We start from the raw sequence: 13,093 nt of genomic DNA, 5'->3' as shown, positions 1-13,093 counted from the left end.
TCCCCGTATATCAATATTTTATAAACTTTCTGACAACTAAACATGAACAACTATTCGTCAAAACTTCCTTGATGCTAGTAACAGATCAGCATGAATAGAGATTTTGAATGGACATTATTATTACCGAAAGATATGTATTCAATCACAACTAAATAATAGACTTAGTTGTAACTTAGCTCCTATCTCTATTAAAGAAATTACACTTAAACGGTCTAGGTCTAGGTTTATATAGAAAAAAATATCATTAGGTTAGGTACTTTCATCCTATCGTTTTGGTGTAGAGATCAGACAATATAACAAGTAGCACCCGATGGATGCATTGCGGTTCTGGGAACATTAGGTTTACTTGGACTCTATACACTAACTTAATAAAAATATATTAATCATATTTTTGAGTCACCTGTTCTTATACTCGTTTAGCACCGTTTATTACCCTGTCTTATGATGATAGCTATCGAATTGGCCTTGAGATGTAAAGACATTAACATCCGCAATCAGAGCACATAATTACGAAATAGATTTTAAGATATTATGTTAATCGCAAAGATCGTAACTCATAACAAAATCAATTAACACACGATAATTTAGAACACAATCCATTCTTACTTGGGATATCATCACAAACACAAATATTTTGTTTGGCAACAACTATCTCAGTCTGTTGGAACATGTTATGTTACGAACGAAGAGGCATCATACCGAAAAACTGCTCCCAAAACCAGTTAGCCTTGGAGACCCAGATGTTCAATTCCAACTGAATCTGAGAATTTCTGTTTGTTATACTGCAACGTAATAGTCAGAAGTTATCAGTTTACGACTTCAGTTAATGCTAAAATATATTTCTTCTTCTTTTAAGACCATTTTACATTTACTAAATTATTTTAATTAGCTGTTTTTATCTTTAAGGTGGCACTGACATTGTATATACGTCTCTCTTTTTGTTTTGACTATCCAATATAAATTAAACACTGTACTCTCTTTTATAAGCCAAAGACATATTTAATGTATATTTTCAAGGTATATTGAAATAACTAGAAAAAAATCTAGACACCCATGTATATAATTGAGTCATTGGACGAATAAGAATAATTATATAATTTAGAGTTATGACTTTTTCGCCTTTTTGTTCTTCCGCCTGCCTTAATGATTACTCAGGTCATGCTAATACTTCAATATGATACTGCCTAGGTGATTTTTTTATTTTACCTGCTTGTTACGCGGACGAAGGCCGCCCGGGTCAGCTAGTCTGATGCAGAAGAAATCTAGTAAAGTAGTATGTATTTATAATGTTTCATAGACACAAAGAAATCATTGACAACAAAAAAGTAGTAAATGATAAATATGAAAGTTCTCAGGCTGTCAATTTGTAGTTAAGACATGTTACCAACAAAGCAGGACCAATGCCAAGATCAGGAAAAACCGACGAAGCGTTGCCAGTACCTACACATGTTGCGTTACGTTTATTGTGTAACTTACATCGCCAAGTTACGAAGAATAAGCGATGTTATCGTTAAAGAGCTCAAGTCACTAAAACATATATTTTATATGCAGGGCGTAAAAGTAACTCATACCTACTTATAAAGTTATAACATTATATTATTGAGAGCTTCATAAAAGAGATTAGACATATGGTAGATATCTAAAAAACATTTTCTTTGAAAACAAAGAAACTAGGTATTAGAATTAAATTGTGCATTCCAATGTCGCAGGTATAAAAAAAATTGTAAATTCACTTTATCACTTACACAATAAATAGTAATTTGGTATCGGTACGTCATAAAATGTATGTACAAATGTCTGTGGTGCGTATACACAGATACATGATGAAACAATCTCATCGTACTCGTTTGCCTCCGATTTAAGAATTTTGCCTAATCGTGAAGGTCACGTAGGCAAGAAAAGGAAGTACCGCCAAAGTTATATTTATGAATGTTTCGGACCAAAATTGGCAAACAAAACGTAACAATTACTGAGTAACTTTAATATTATGTTATTCTTTATTTATTAGTTTTAAAAGCTAGCTCACTTGCTTGCTAAGAAATTCAATTTTACGTACCCAATCATCTAAAGATTGATATAGATTTTGTACCAATTGATTTATTGTGTATTCTCATGTAAGCTGGCCACGTGGTCTCTTCGCTATTATTATAGCGAATCTAAATATTTTAATGAATGCCTTACTTCTGAGACATCAACATAACCTACTCTATCAAACATTATCGCGGCATAAACAACAGGTGATCGTGATATTTATATTCTAGCCCTGCTATCATAAGATTGGTATATACCTGTTATATTCTACAGTGTCCCAAACCAAGAGTTTTCTTTGTTAAATTTTGCCCTAAAAAGATGGAGGTTTTATTCTTTGTATGGTAACCAAATTTGGTAATAAACGTTGAAGGCACTTAAATGCTATGTCCAATTGTTATTTTTAAAAGTGGATGGGTGGTTTACTAAGAGTAACGAAGCAAAATACAATTTCAATGTTGTAGCAGCTTTTCGTTTTTTCGAGTGCTGTAATGATTGAGCTAGAAAGCTAGATGTATACTTGTTTAGTTGACTGGCGTTGTTTTATAAAAGGGCTACTTTTTAGGTCTAGCTGTGTAATAACACGGCTATTTGAAAACTTGGCTGCGACATAAATATTTGTTTTAATTAGGGAAAACCTATATAGAAATAATGCAAAATCTACGAAGGCGAGGCAGTAGCGGTAGCACATAATAAAGCAGCAGCACGAAGGTTCTATCGAATGGAGATATAAATAAATCTTGTGGAAGAAGTTTAATTCTCCTTTAATCCATCACAGCTTGACAACAATGGGTGATATGTGGGCCGATCGTGGTCAACAATATACGCCATATCTACTTATATCACTACATCAGTTTATAAGGTAAAATAAATTATTTCCACGTGATTCTAAAGGAAGAAATAGTTTCCTGTCTTCCTCAGACTGCGACTGAGACAATATGAAAAATCAGCAGAAAGTGTTGTATAAATTCTATTAAGAATTGCCAGATAGATTTAAATACAGGATGTTTTTTGCCACGGCATATTTTAAAGGAGCTAGTGTGTTCATGATGAAATATTTCCTAGTTTATATACTTCCATTTCGTTATTGTTTTCTGTAAAAATCTGCTTTTTTCTGTTATTCAAGCATTATAAAGTATATAGGTACACGCCAGAAAGTGCGAGTTGACCGCACCGCAGCTTGTACAGCGGCGGTGGCTGTGGCGGTGGGGCGGGCGCAGGCTTCCTCCGCCCGGGATTGATCGCACCCGTACCGACTCCGCGGTTGGAGGCATGCTCTGGTGTCGTCATGGAGACCGTCTGCCGCTATCGCCGACCTAGCGTCGCCATGAGTACCGCGCACATTCAATAGCTCTCACAAAGAAACATGTAGTAACAATGTGTCTTTAATATTCTACTACCTATATCTGTAATTTCTAAACATATACTTTTCTTTAAATTATTAGAGATACCTATTTGAAAAATCTTTACTAAAACTGTGGAGGGGAGTTAGCTGAAATTCCCGTGTCTAGCAAAGATGTAGAACCAAAAAAATGGGCATTCATGCGACAATTTACCAAAAACATTATATTTTATTATTAGAATTACGACGCTATTAACCATATTAAGAAATCGTTAATATTAGCAATTTCAAATCATCGACCCTAGAACAAAATTGTGAAAAACCTTGTCTCAAAATTGGTATTAGATTAATAAGTGGAGAATATCCACTGCTGTTGTATTTTGTCTTCGATCGGAACAACGTATTTGTAATCTACAGTAAAATTAAAAAATATTATATTGTTAACATTGTTAGCAGATCGCGGTTTTTTCCTTGGATTAATATTTTTGAAATTCTAAAGGAAAAGGAAAGATGTTTAAACTGTAGTTACGTCTGTTGCTTGCTAAAAGTGAGCGCTTCCATGCAATGCGCTAGACAAAGAAACATAAAATAATTAAACAAATAGTTAATTAGATATTTTACAGCCTTCAACCAAACCTCAGCACAAATTGTTTAATTACAATTGCAAGATAAATAATATTTAAAAAATATACTTCTGTTGCTCGTCGCGTTGCCCACTACCACTGACAAGCAATCGCATATTTTTACTACTTATTATCATTAGTCACGAAGCTGGCTTTAATATACAATAACCCAAAAAACCACCACTGTTCAACGACAAACAAAATGTCAACTATAAAGATAAGAATAATATCTTCAAGAAAATCTTTCATTGACCAATCCTAAAAACACTGGAAATGTACGAGTATATCAAACAACAATTTCAAAACTCCTTAATATATGAAGATTGGTTTGGATTTAATTATCACATCACACATCAGTAGCAAAGACTGGTTTGCGCTTAATAAAAAGAGACCGGAAGTTTCGGACTTATGACTTTGTAGGAATATGTAACTTCTCTGCTTACAAAGGGAAACTATCTTTTGTGTAATTAATGCGTCATAGAATAAATAACGTAATTATGAATGATAATTTTCGTAATATACATAAATACACGATAGTTGTAACGAAAAATGCGCAGCGAAAACCTTTTTTACATTGGTATAAATTATGGAATGTATTACTAGATAAATTATTTTACTAAGAGTGAACTTACTTGTAGTTTATTATAAAGGGAATTCTTAGTGAACTGATTTATAAAAGCTGACAAACGTTTTACTTTAACTAAAGTTAATAAATAAATAAAGTTAACTGTTTCTACTTAAACAGGCATATTTTCTAATGAAGTCTACATTGCTAATAAGATCGAAGCTTTAAATCAACCATACATCAAAGCTAAACTGCATCATATAGAAGACTAGCTGACCCGCGCAACTTCGCTTGCGTCACATAATTTTCCCCGTTTTTGTAACATTTTTCGTTGCTACTCCGCTCCTAATGGCCGTAGCGTGATGTTATATAGCCTATAACCTTCCTCGATAAATAGGCTATCTAACACTGAAAGAATTTTTCAAATCGGACCAGTAGATTCTGAGATTAGCGCGTTCAAACAAACAAACAAACAAACAAACTCTTCAGCTTTATAATATTAGTATAGATATAGATATGAGTGAAGAAATATAAAAAAAATATTAATCATTGCTTAACACTGAGAAAAATATACCTACCTAAATAAATTAAAAAAAAAAACCATAAAACATTAAAGCTTTCTGTTTCATGTTCCTACAAATTACTGCATCGTGTGAGTTATATTTTTATGAATGTCAATCATAAAAGGGATGATGGTTATATGTTTTTATGTATTCCTTGTGTGAAACTTGGTAGACCTCTAGAAATAAGAGACTGGTTTTCGATACATACCTTGCATCTTCAAAAGCCACAACTGGCATAAATAGTTCATTGAAGTGATAGGCGCCGCTCAGCGCCGAGTTCTGATGCTCCGTGGCGATGTCACTTAGCTGATTGAAACACGGGGAAGAAATTCATCTGAAACAAAATAGAAATGACTTAGATGACCAGCATTCAAAACAGTTTTAAATGGTTTTAATTCATCCATCCAAAGGGTGATAGATCATAATCCAGGTTAGTATTGTACTCGACTTGCGGGGGCACTGCTGTGCCCCCAGATAGGCATCTTTTTTCAGAAAAATCTAAAGAAACCAGTTTCATAGATACAAAGGAAAACAATTTAAATATTTGTTTTAACAGTACAGATTTGATTCATCACCATTAAGTAACTTAGCACCTGCCTGCATCAGAATGGTTTAATTCCACATAAATATTGTTACTGCAGGTGTCTCAGTCTATTTAATGATGCAAAATCTATACATATAATAAATGCAAAATAGTATTATAATTTTAATAGTCAATAACTAGGTAAATAGTGGTGTGTCATAACAAAGGTATACTTGGTAACAATTTACGGAATATCAACAGTGTTGGACCCAGCATACTGCCTTGAAAAATGCCTCAGGAAAAATAGATTCGTTTCTAATTATTCCCTCTTGGATACTTTATTCTTTTTTGCTGTAAATTGCAACAGGTTACCTAGGTAATACCAATATTAAATTGTACTGTATTAAATATTAAAGGATAGCAATTTACCTGGGTACATAGCCAGACTTGTCAGTATAATATATTATTATGTTATATTTCTAATGGGTTGATCCAAGTAAATTTATTAACATCATTCAAACTAACCCAGACCTTATGAGCACCAAGGTACTCATAGTCAAATAATATATCATATTAATGTAGCCGAATATGCAAACCAGGTTAAATCAACCAGGTTCTACCTAGGTATCAGAAATAAGTTAACCTATCCAGTATTCTGTTAAGACATGATGCCTAAAATAGGATAGGACAAATATTACTGGTTAAAATGTTTTAAGTATAAGTTAATATAAATATAGGTCTGTATTAAAATGAAATATGATTAGATTGCACATTTTTGAAACTCCTTGATTTATACTGAGTTTCTTAAAAATAACCTAGGTTTTATTAAATTTACAATAATATGATTTGCTAAATTTATAAGAAGGTACATATAAATAATATCAATTGGCAAAATAGAGGACTTATGTATCTTATGATATTTTTTATGTTAACATGTGCTTTTAACTGCTGAAGTTTAGTTTGAATTCAGTTACTCACGTAAGTAGTACCTGCTAGTACCTAGTAGGTACAATTTTATTGATTCAAGGTATGGCTAATTAAAATTAGCAGGGCAATTCAAAGAAAAAAAATAGGTAAGTTTAACATAAAATGCTTGTATGTAATTATTAGATCATAATCCTTGGTTCAACATAGCATAATACATAACTACTGGGTTTTTCTTGTAGTATGTATGATACATACAATGTAATATTTTTTTTAGTTTATTAATCCTCTAAGCTCATAGAAGAGAATACTACTAATAGAACTTTTTCGTACCCATTTTGTGACTCCAAAAACTTTTCCTTTTCTAAAATCCCTTGTCTTCTCTGTTTTCTTTTCATAATAAAATATTTATTGATGTTATTAGAATAGGATCACTATAGGTACTCTTGTATAAATATTTACCCTTTGTTTAAATATAGATACTCAAATTAAATTATTTCACACTAGTATTATGTGGTATTTAATTTATAATTTTCTGCATTGTGTTTGCTAAATACATTGCCATACATTTTAAATCATAAACAAAATAGAAGTTTTCTAGTAAGCTTTAACAGCTGCAGTACACAGGTAGAAAGTTTTGCATCTAGAGGGTTTGAAATCAACGTGACAGGTACCTAAATTTTATTTTATTCGTCAATAGATGCCAAGCAGCATGGTGAACCAAATAGGTAAATTAAAGAATAGCTTTTTAAGAAAATTTATTTGTAAAAAGATAACTGTCAATAAAATTGTTAGGTTGGTATGAAAAATGTTATTTGTGTACTTTTATTACCTACCTAGGTACCTATTATAATATTTATTATCAAGACAACAATCAAGATATAATTATCACTTCCAACCCTGCATTTTAATGACTAACACTTTCTTGTTACAATACCAAAACAAAGTTTAATATTTTCCTGCAGGTAGTAAACAGGTGTTTAAAATATGTTCTAGGTACTTTAATTATGTTAATAGAGATATAAATTTTCTAATACAATCAACAATGGTTAATAAATCAAGTAGACACTGTTTTTTAAATTAAATTATGATAAATAATAAATTACTCTAGGTGAATATTGAGGTATTTAAAATTATTAGGTATTAGTTATTAGTAGTACACACCTTGAAACTTTTATGCATCAAAAATTACTTATTGCTATATATACCTACAATTGTTTTACTATGAGGTGAGAAATCCTCCACCAGAAGGGCAACTCTGGACACCTATCTATCATCACATGCAAGTCATTTCCACCTTGCAATATATACCTTTCAAGAGATAGAATTTGACAATTACACACATACTTTAGTTCTAGGGATTATCTCCAACCTAATAAGCGTAATATATATATTGTGTAAGCATTTGTTTGTGTTTACTTTTTGTTTATTTAAAATAAGAAACACTTATTTGTTAAATGTGTAAAGCTAAAACATGAATTTGCCTAACTAACCTCTAGTGCATGAAGTCATTTTTTTAACTATTTGTTGACAATCAACTGGTATGTCATCCATTTATGCTTATTACATATCTCAGTTAACAGATAGTGAATTTTAAATTGATGGTCACTATGCAGTACATTGCTGCTTTGAAGAATATGCATACACTACAATCTAAAGGAGAAAACAATGTATAGCTTAGTGGTTTTTATATGTCATCTGAGCCATGGATTAACCCCCCCGGTATAGATAACAATATTGAGTGAGTAATAGAGGTAGGGAGATCAGAAAAGAGAATCGTTTCATATGTTGACAACTATACAGTAGCAAATACAGCAAAGTAAGTCAGTCTACTGATTACTGCTCTATAAACTTTCTTTCTTTCTAAAAAAGACTATTCCCACACTAAGAATTGCTCTTGTGGTGCAGGGACTTTTACAATGGACACAAAGAACAACCTGAACCAAAGAGCAACTATTCATGGATAGCACAAATAATTGTTCCGTGTGGGAATCTAATGCATCGTCTCCTGACGCAATGGTAGTGATGTAGCGACCTTAACCACTATGCTATGGAGGCAGTCAAAAACGGAATTTTTCTTCTTCTTAAGATTATATCAAGCACAAACAAATGTTCAACATATAGAATTAGTAAAGATTCCTGGTAATGCCCCCAATGCATCCAAAACCTTGTAGAATCATAAACAATCTTGTGATTCATGATTTTCCCATCATGTAATGAAGTTATCCAATTGGAATCCAGCCTGCACACATATTATTAAACCATTCATTTTGATATACCATAATACCCCTGTGTATTGATGGCTAGAATTATCATTTTTAATAACCAAACATATCTAACAGTGGTTTGTCTAGCCTAAATCCCTCAGTAGATACAGTGAAAACTTTTAAAAGCACAATCAAACTCGAGCAACAGTATAATTGTTTCGTTTTTCTAAATAACAAAAGAAAATCACATTTTAAAGTAATCAAACGACAGTGTGTTGTTTAAGATAGACATGTTTACATTCAGCACGACTTTTAAATGTTTCATTACGACACTGTCGTCGAATAAGATGTAGAGTGATTGTTAAGGGAACAAAAAATAACCTAGTAAGTAATGTGATCAAGGCTAAGTAAAGACCTTGAAAGAACTTCATAGAAAAGATAAACTGGAAAACATGTTTCTCATTGATTCTAATATCAAATTTTTGACATATTATGGAGCAAGTCTTTTTGCAATTAAACAATCAGTACTCAAACTACTTACATATAATGACGTCATTGCATTGACAGTCAATACACTACAGTAAACAATATAATCTAGAACTTAAAAAACAGACTTTATTTTATGTATTTATTTGTAAATAGTGACACCAACAAAAATGTGAATAATTAGTCAAAATTACTTACGAGTGCAGTAAAATAAAGATAAATGCTCCAACTGTATCAGCAGGGCTAACCGCGGTTCGTGGTTGACAGCGAAACTGCGAATCCTAAATAACATGGCGGCATCTTGTCGCAGCCGGTGTATGTACGTTATCACTCATTTCAGACGTATTACACTTGTTATAACTACTCACAGCATCAAGCACTTTTTAAGTTATAAACACTTCTCAGTACAGAAACAAAATAAGTAAGTTTATATCACACACTAAAAGCAAAATGACGTAACATTCTCAACCTTCACGGTCGCACAGTAGGTATAAATGGTAGTAAAAGAAATTATGTTATTCTAAACATTAACAATTGGTATTGTCCACATAGCACTACTATCGCATGGGTCACTATTTACAAACGACTCATTCCAACGCAAAGAGTTCCTGTTTATTTGGCAAAATAAAATCAAACGCGATAGATTATTATGCCTTTTAACAAACGTGACACGCAGTCAACCAAACTCGATGTTAACTCTTTCATTTTTTTTAATGTCAGTGATACCCGCTGATAATATAAATTTTAAAGTATCAAGATTGAAATACAAATATGTTATGATTATATTTTAATAGATATAAGTTGAATGATACACATTAATTGCTATATATTTTTATGAAATAGATTTTCGATAACGCTTCTATTTTTTTTTCTAGAACAACACTCAGTTCCATTATTTTTTGTTTGGAATATTAATATTTCTATTTGGAATGCTATTAAAAATACAGCAATTTTGCTAATCAATTGCATTTATATAATAAAAATATGTTATGTGGATTTAGAAATAATGCATTGTTTAGCAGTCTAAGAACATATTATTAGGTTAACGTTATTCTTATTTCTGGCAATACTTTAATCGGTCGGTCAACGTCTAGAAAATAAAATGTCTGTCTGAATAGGACTATTCACAGTCGACTTGTCGATTAGCAAAATACCTATCTAGGTAAAATCTTATAAATTACTTCAGGTTTCGCATGTAACACCATCGTGACAATAGTCGCAGGAGGGCGTGGTCCATGATCGCGGTCCCACCTGGACTTTCCCTAGCTGTAGACTACTTATATTTATAATGTAGAGGCACTGTATTTTTTTTTATAATTTCGGATTCAGCAAAAAGTATGAATCTAATACATACCTAATACATAATAGGTACCTGGCCTTAAAGTATATTTTTTTATTATTTAACTGTCATTTTTCAAATATATACGAAGGCATTGGCTACTACTGATATTTTGATTTAGTACCTTTTAAAATAACTTTTGAATATTCAATTTTATCACAAGTTAGGAGGACAAACACTTTACAAAATAATGTCTCTACCTTGGCATATTCCGTTGGAGGCAGTACACCCCAAAAATGAAAAAACCGCGATGGCACCTACCCAATTCCTGCATTTTTGTAATTTAAACATTCATGAAGATCCGTACGAAGAGCTTCAAACTGGTATTATGTGTGATATTGGAATGGCCAATCGAGAACCTGCTACGATACAAAAATTGATAGCTGCAGGGATGACAGTTGCACGACTAAATATGCGCGATTTGGAGCCCGATGCTTGTGCACAGTTGATTCAAAGTGTAAGACAAGCTGTGTATAATTATAGTGCTGAGTTAGAGTATGTTTATCCATTGGCTGTAATTGTTGATGTTCGGGGTCCAGACATTGTAACGGGAGACTTAAAAGGAGGACCGAAGTCGACAATTGATCTTATGCAATACAATACTATACGATTGACTACAGACACTTCTTGGCGAGAATGTGGCACTGCTGATTGCCTCTATGTGGGCTATGACCATTTGACGGATTTACAAACTGGTGATACAATATTTATTGACAGTTTGACTCCGGGTAATATAAAACTCGTTGTGGCTGAAGTTGGAGATGATTCTGTGGAATGTTCGATAGCTGTTGGTGGGACTATAGGTGCAAAAATGACTGTCCGTATTTCGGAGGCACCACGAGATGTAGCCAATAAGGAGAGAGGTGACAGCTATGAATCCATAAATTGCAGTGATGCATCAGAACAGCCTTTTGAACATATGGAACAACAAATAGCTTGGGCAATAGGTTCTGATGTAGATGGAGTCCTTGTCCCTGACGCTCAAAATGCGCATGATATTCGTGTTGTTAGAGAAATACTGTCTGAGAAAGGAAAGCATATTTTAGTTATCGCTTGCATTGATTCTGTAATAGGATTCGACAATATTGATGAAATTATAGCGGAGGCCGATGGCATTTATGTTGACCGATGTATCTTAAGCACCGATTTAATTGTTGAAAAAATATTTATTGCATTAAAAATCCTTCTATCTAAGTGTGCTGCCGTGGGCAAGCCGTGCATATGCAAAGCAGTAATTAATGAACAAATTCCTACCCTGTGTGTAACAGATATTGCTAACTTAGTGTTGGATGGAGTAGATGTTATTTCCTTGGAACTTCACTATGATTCACCGTTACAAAAGTTTTCTCCAATATATGATTCTATTAAAATGGCCGAACACTGTATCGCCGCTGCAGCTGTTATTTGTAGACATGCTGAACGAATTCTTTGGCAGCCATATATTTACGGAAATGTGGCCTTAATGCAAAAACCTTTAGACGAACCAACTAAAGCTGTCTGTGTTAGTGCGGTTGAACTTGCAATGCGATCCCGGGCAGTGGTTATCATATGCCTGACTAATTCGGGTCGGACAGCTAAAATATTATCGGGTGTCAGACCAACATGTCCCATAGTAGCTGTAACAAGAGCATGTCACACAGCTAGGCAGTTACGATTTTGGCGATCCGTACGTGCAATGCATTATTTTGAACCAGTGAAACCGACTTGGATGGCAGAAGTAGAAGCTCGAATTCACGCGGCTCTTGATTATTGCAAAGCAAAGCGTATAATACGTGCTGGTGATGCTTATGTTATTGTAACATCATCCCGACGTGGAGTAGGATATTGCGATGCTGTTAGGTTGCTATATGCGAGCGCACGTAATACTGTTCTAGTGGATTAATGAATTTTGTTATTATATTATATTTGTAAAAAAAAAATTCATGTCTTTTTATAAAAAATAATACATAGTTATTTTGTGATTTAACACATTCGATTTTTTTGCTGCTAAGATAGCCTAGTAAACCATAACAATTTAATATATTTTAGAACCAGCATCCAATAATCAAGAAGCTCAATCGCAAAATGTAGATATACTATATTATAGACTTCACATATAAGTAGCACATAAAAGTGCTTCAACGATTAACTATGGTTAATTACGAGTTTGACTGTAGATGTAATGTCATTACCGGGGAAGAACACTAACAAAACACTTTATAAAGGTATTTAATCTATACCTTTACTTATCGCGTGAGAACAAAATTCCATAGGCATAGTGGCACTGTTAATAATTACGCTTTCACTTAATAACGTTTTCGCTCTCGTGATCTTGTGAAATTAAACGATTTCAGATGTAGACACATGTGAGGGTATGAGCATTAACGTAGTACATAATTACATATATACATAGGTCCCAAGGTACCCTACTTAATTAATTTTGTTTCAGCCTGAAACGTTATAAATTAAATATATATCGTTTATTTCAATCTTATGGCCGTACTAGAGACAAAA

At 33.0% G+C, this 13,093-nt stretch overlaps 2 protein-coding genes across 3 annotated transcripts in view; one reads left to right on the top strand and one right to left on the bottom strand.

Moving 5' to 3' along the window:
- tai (basic helix-loop-helix family member taiman) overlaps window positions 1-9,951 on the bottom strand; it is a 40,169-nt gene extending 30,218 nt beyond the window's left edge. For both annotated transcript variants that reach the window (XM_076136191.1, XM_076136194.1), the window contains exons 1-2: window positions 9,460-9,951; window positions 5,330-5,455 (exon numbers count right to left, since the gene is read on the bottom strand). In XM_076136191.1, the coding sequence (XP_075992306.1) occupies window positions 5,330-5,358 (29 nt within the window). In that variant the 5' untranslated portion in view covers window positions 5,359-5,455; window positions 9,460-9,951. The remainder of the gene's footprint in view (window positions 1-5,329; window positions 5,456-9,459) is intronic.
- Window positions 9,952-10,662: 711 nt separating this feature from the next.
- Window positions 10,663-12,533, top strand: LOC142986770 (pyruvate kinase-like). Its single transcript, XM_076135452.1, has one exon. The coding sequence runs from the start codon at window positions 10,791-10,793 to the stop codon at window positions 12,480-12,482; it is 1,692 nt and encodes a 563-aa protein (XP_075991567.1). The 5' UTR covers window positions 10,663-10,790; the 3' UTR covers window positions 12,483-12,533.
- Window positions 12,534-13,093: the final 560 nt, after the last annotated feature.

Source organism: Anticarsia gemmatalis, chromosome 3, assembly GCF_050436995.1.
Source record: "Anticarsia gemmatalis isolate Benzon Research Colony breed Stoneville strain chromosome 3, ilAntGemm2 primary, whole genome shotgun sequence".
Classification (NCBI taxonomy): domain Eukaryota; kingdom Metazoa; phylum Arthropoda; class Insecta; order Lepidoptera; family Erebidae; genus Anticarsia; species Anticarsia gemmatalis.
The sequence above is the reverse complement of the archived record's forward strand: the minus strand, read 5'-3'. Positions and strand labels throughout refer to the sequence as shown.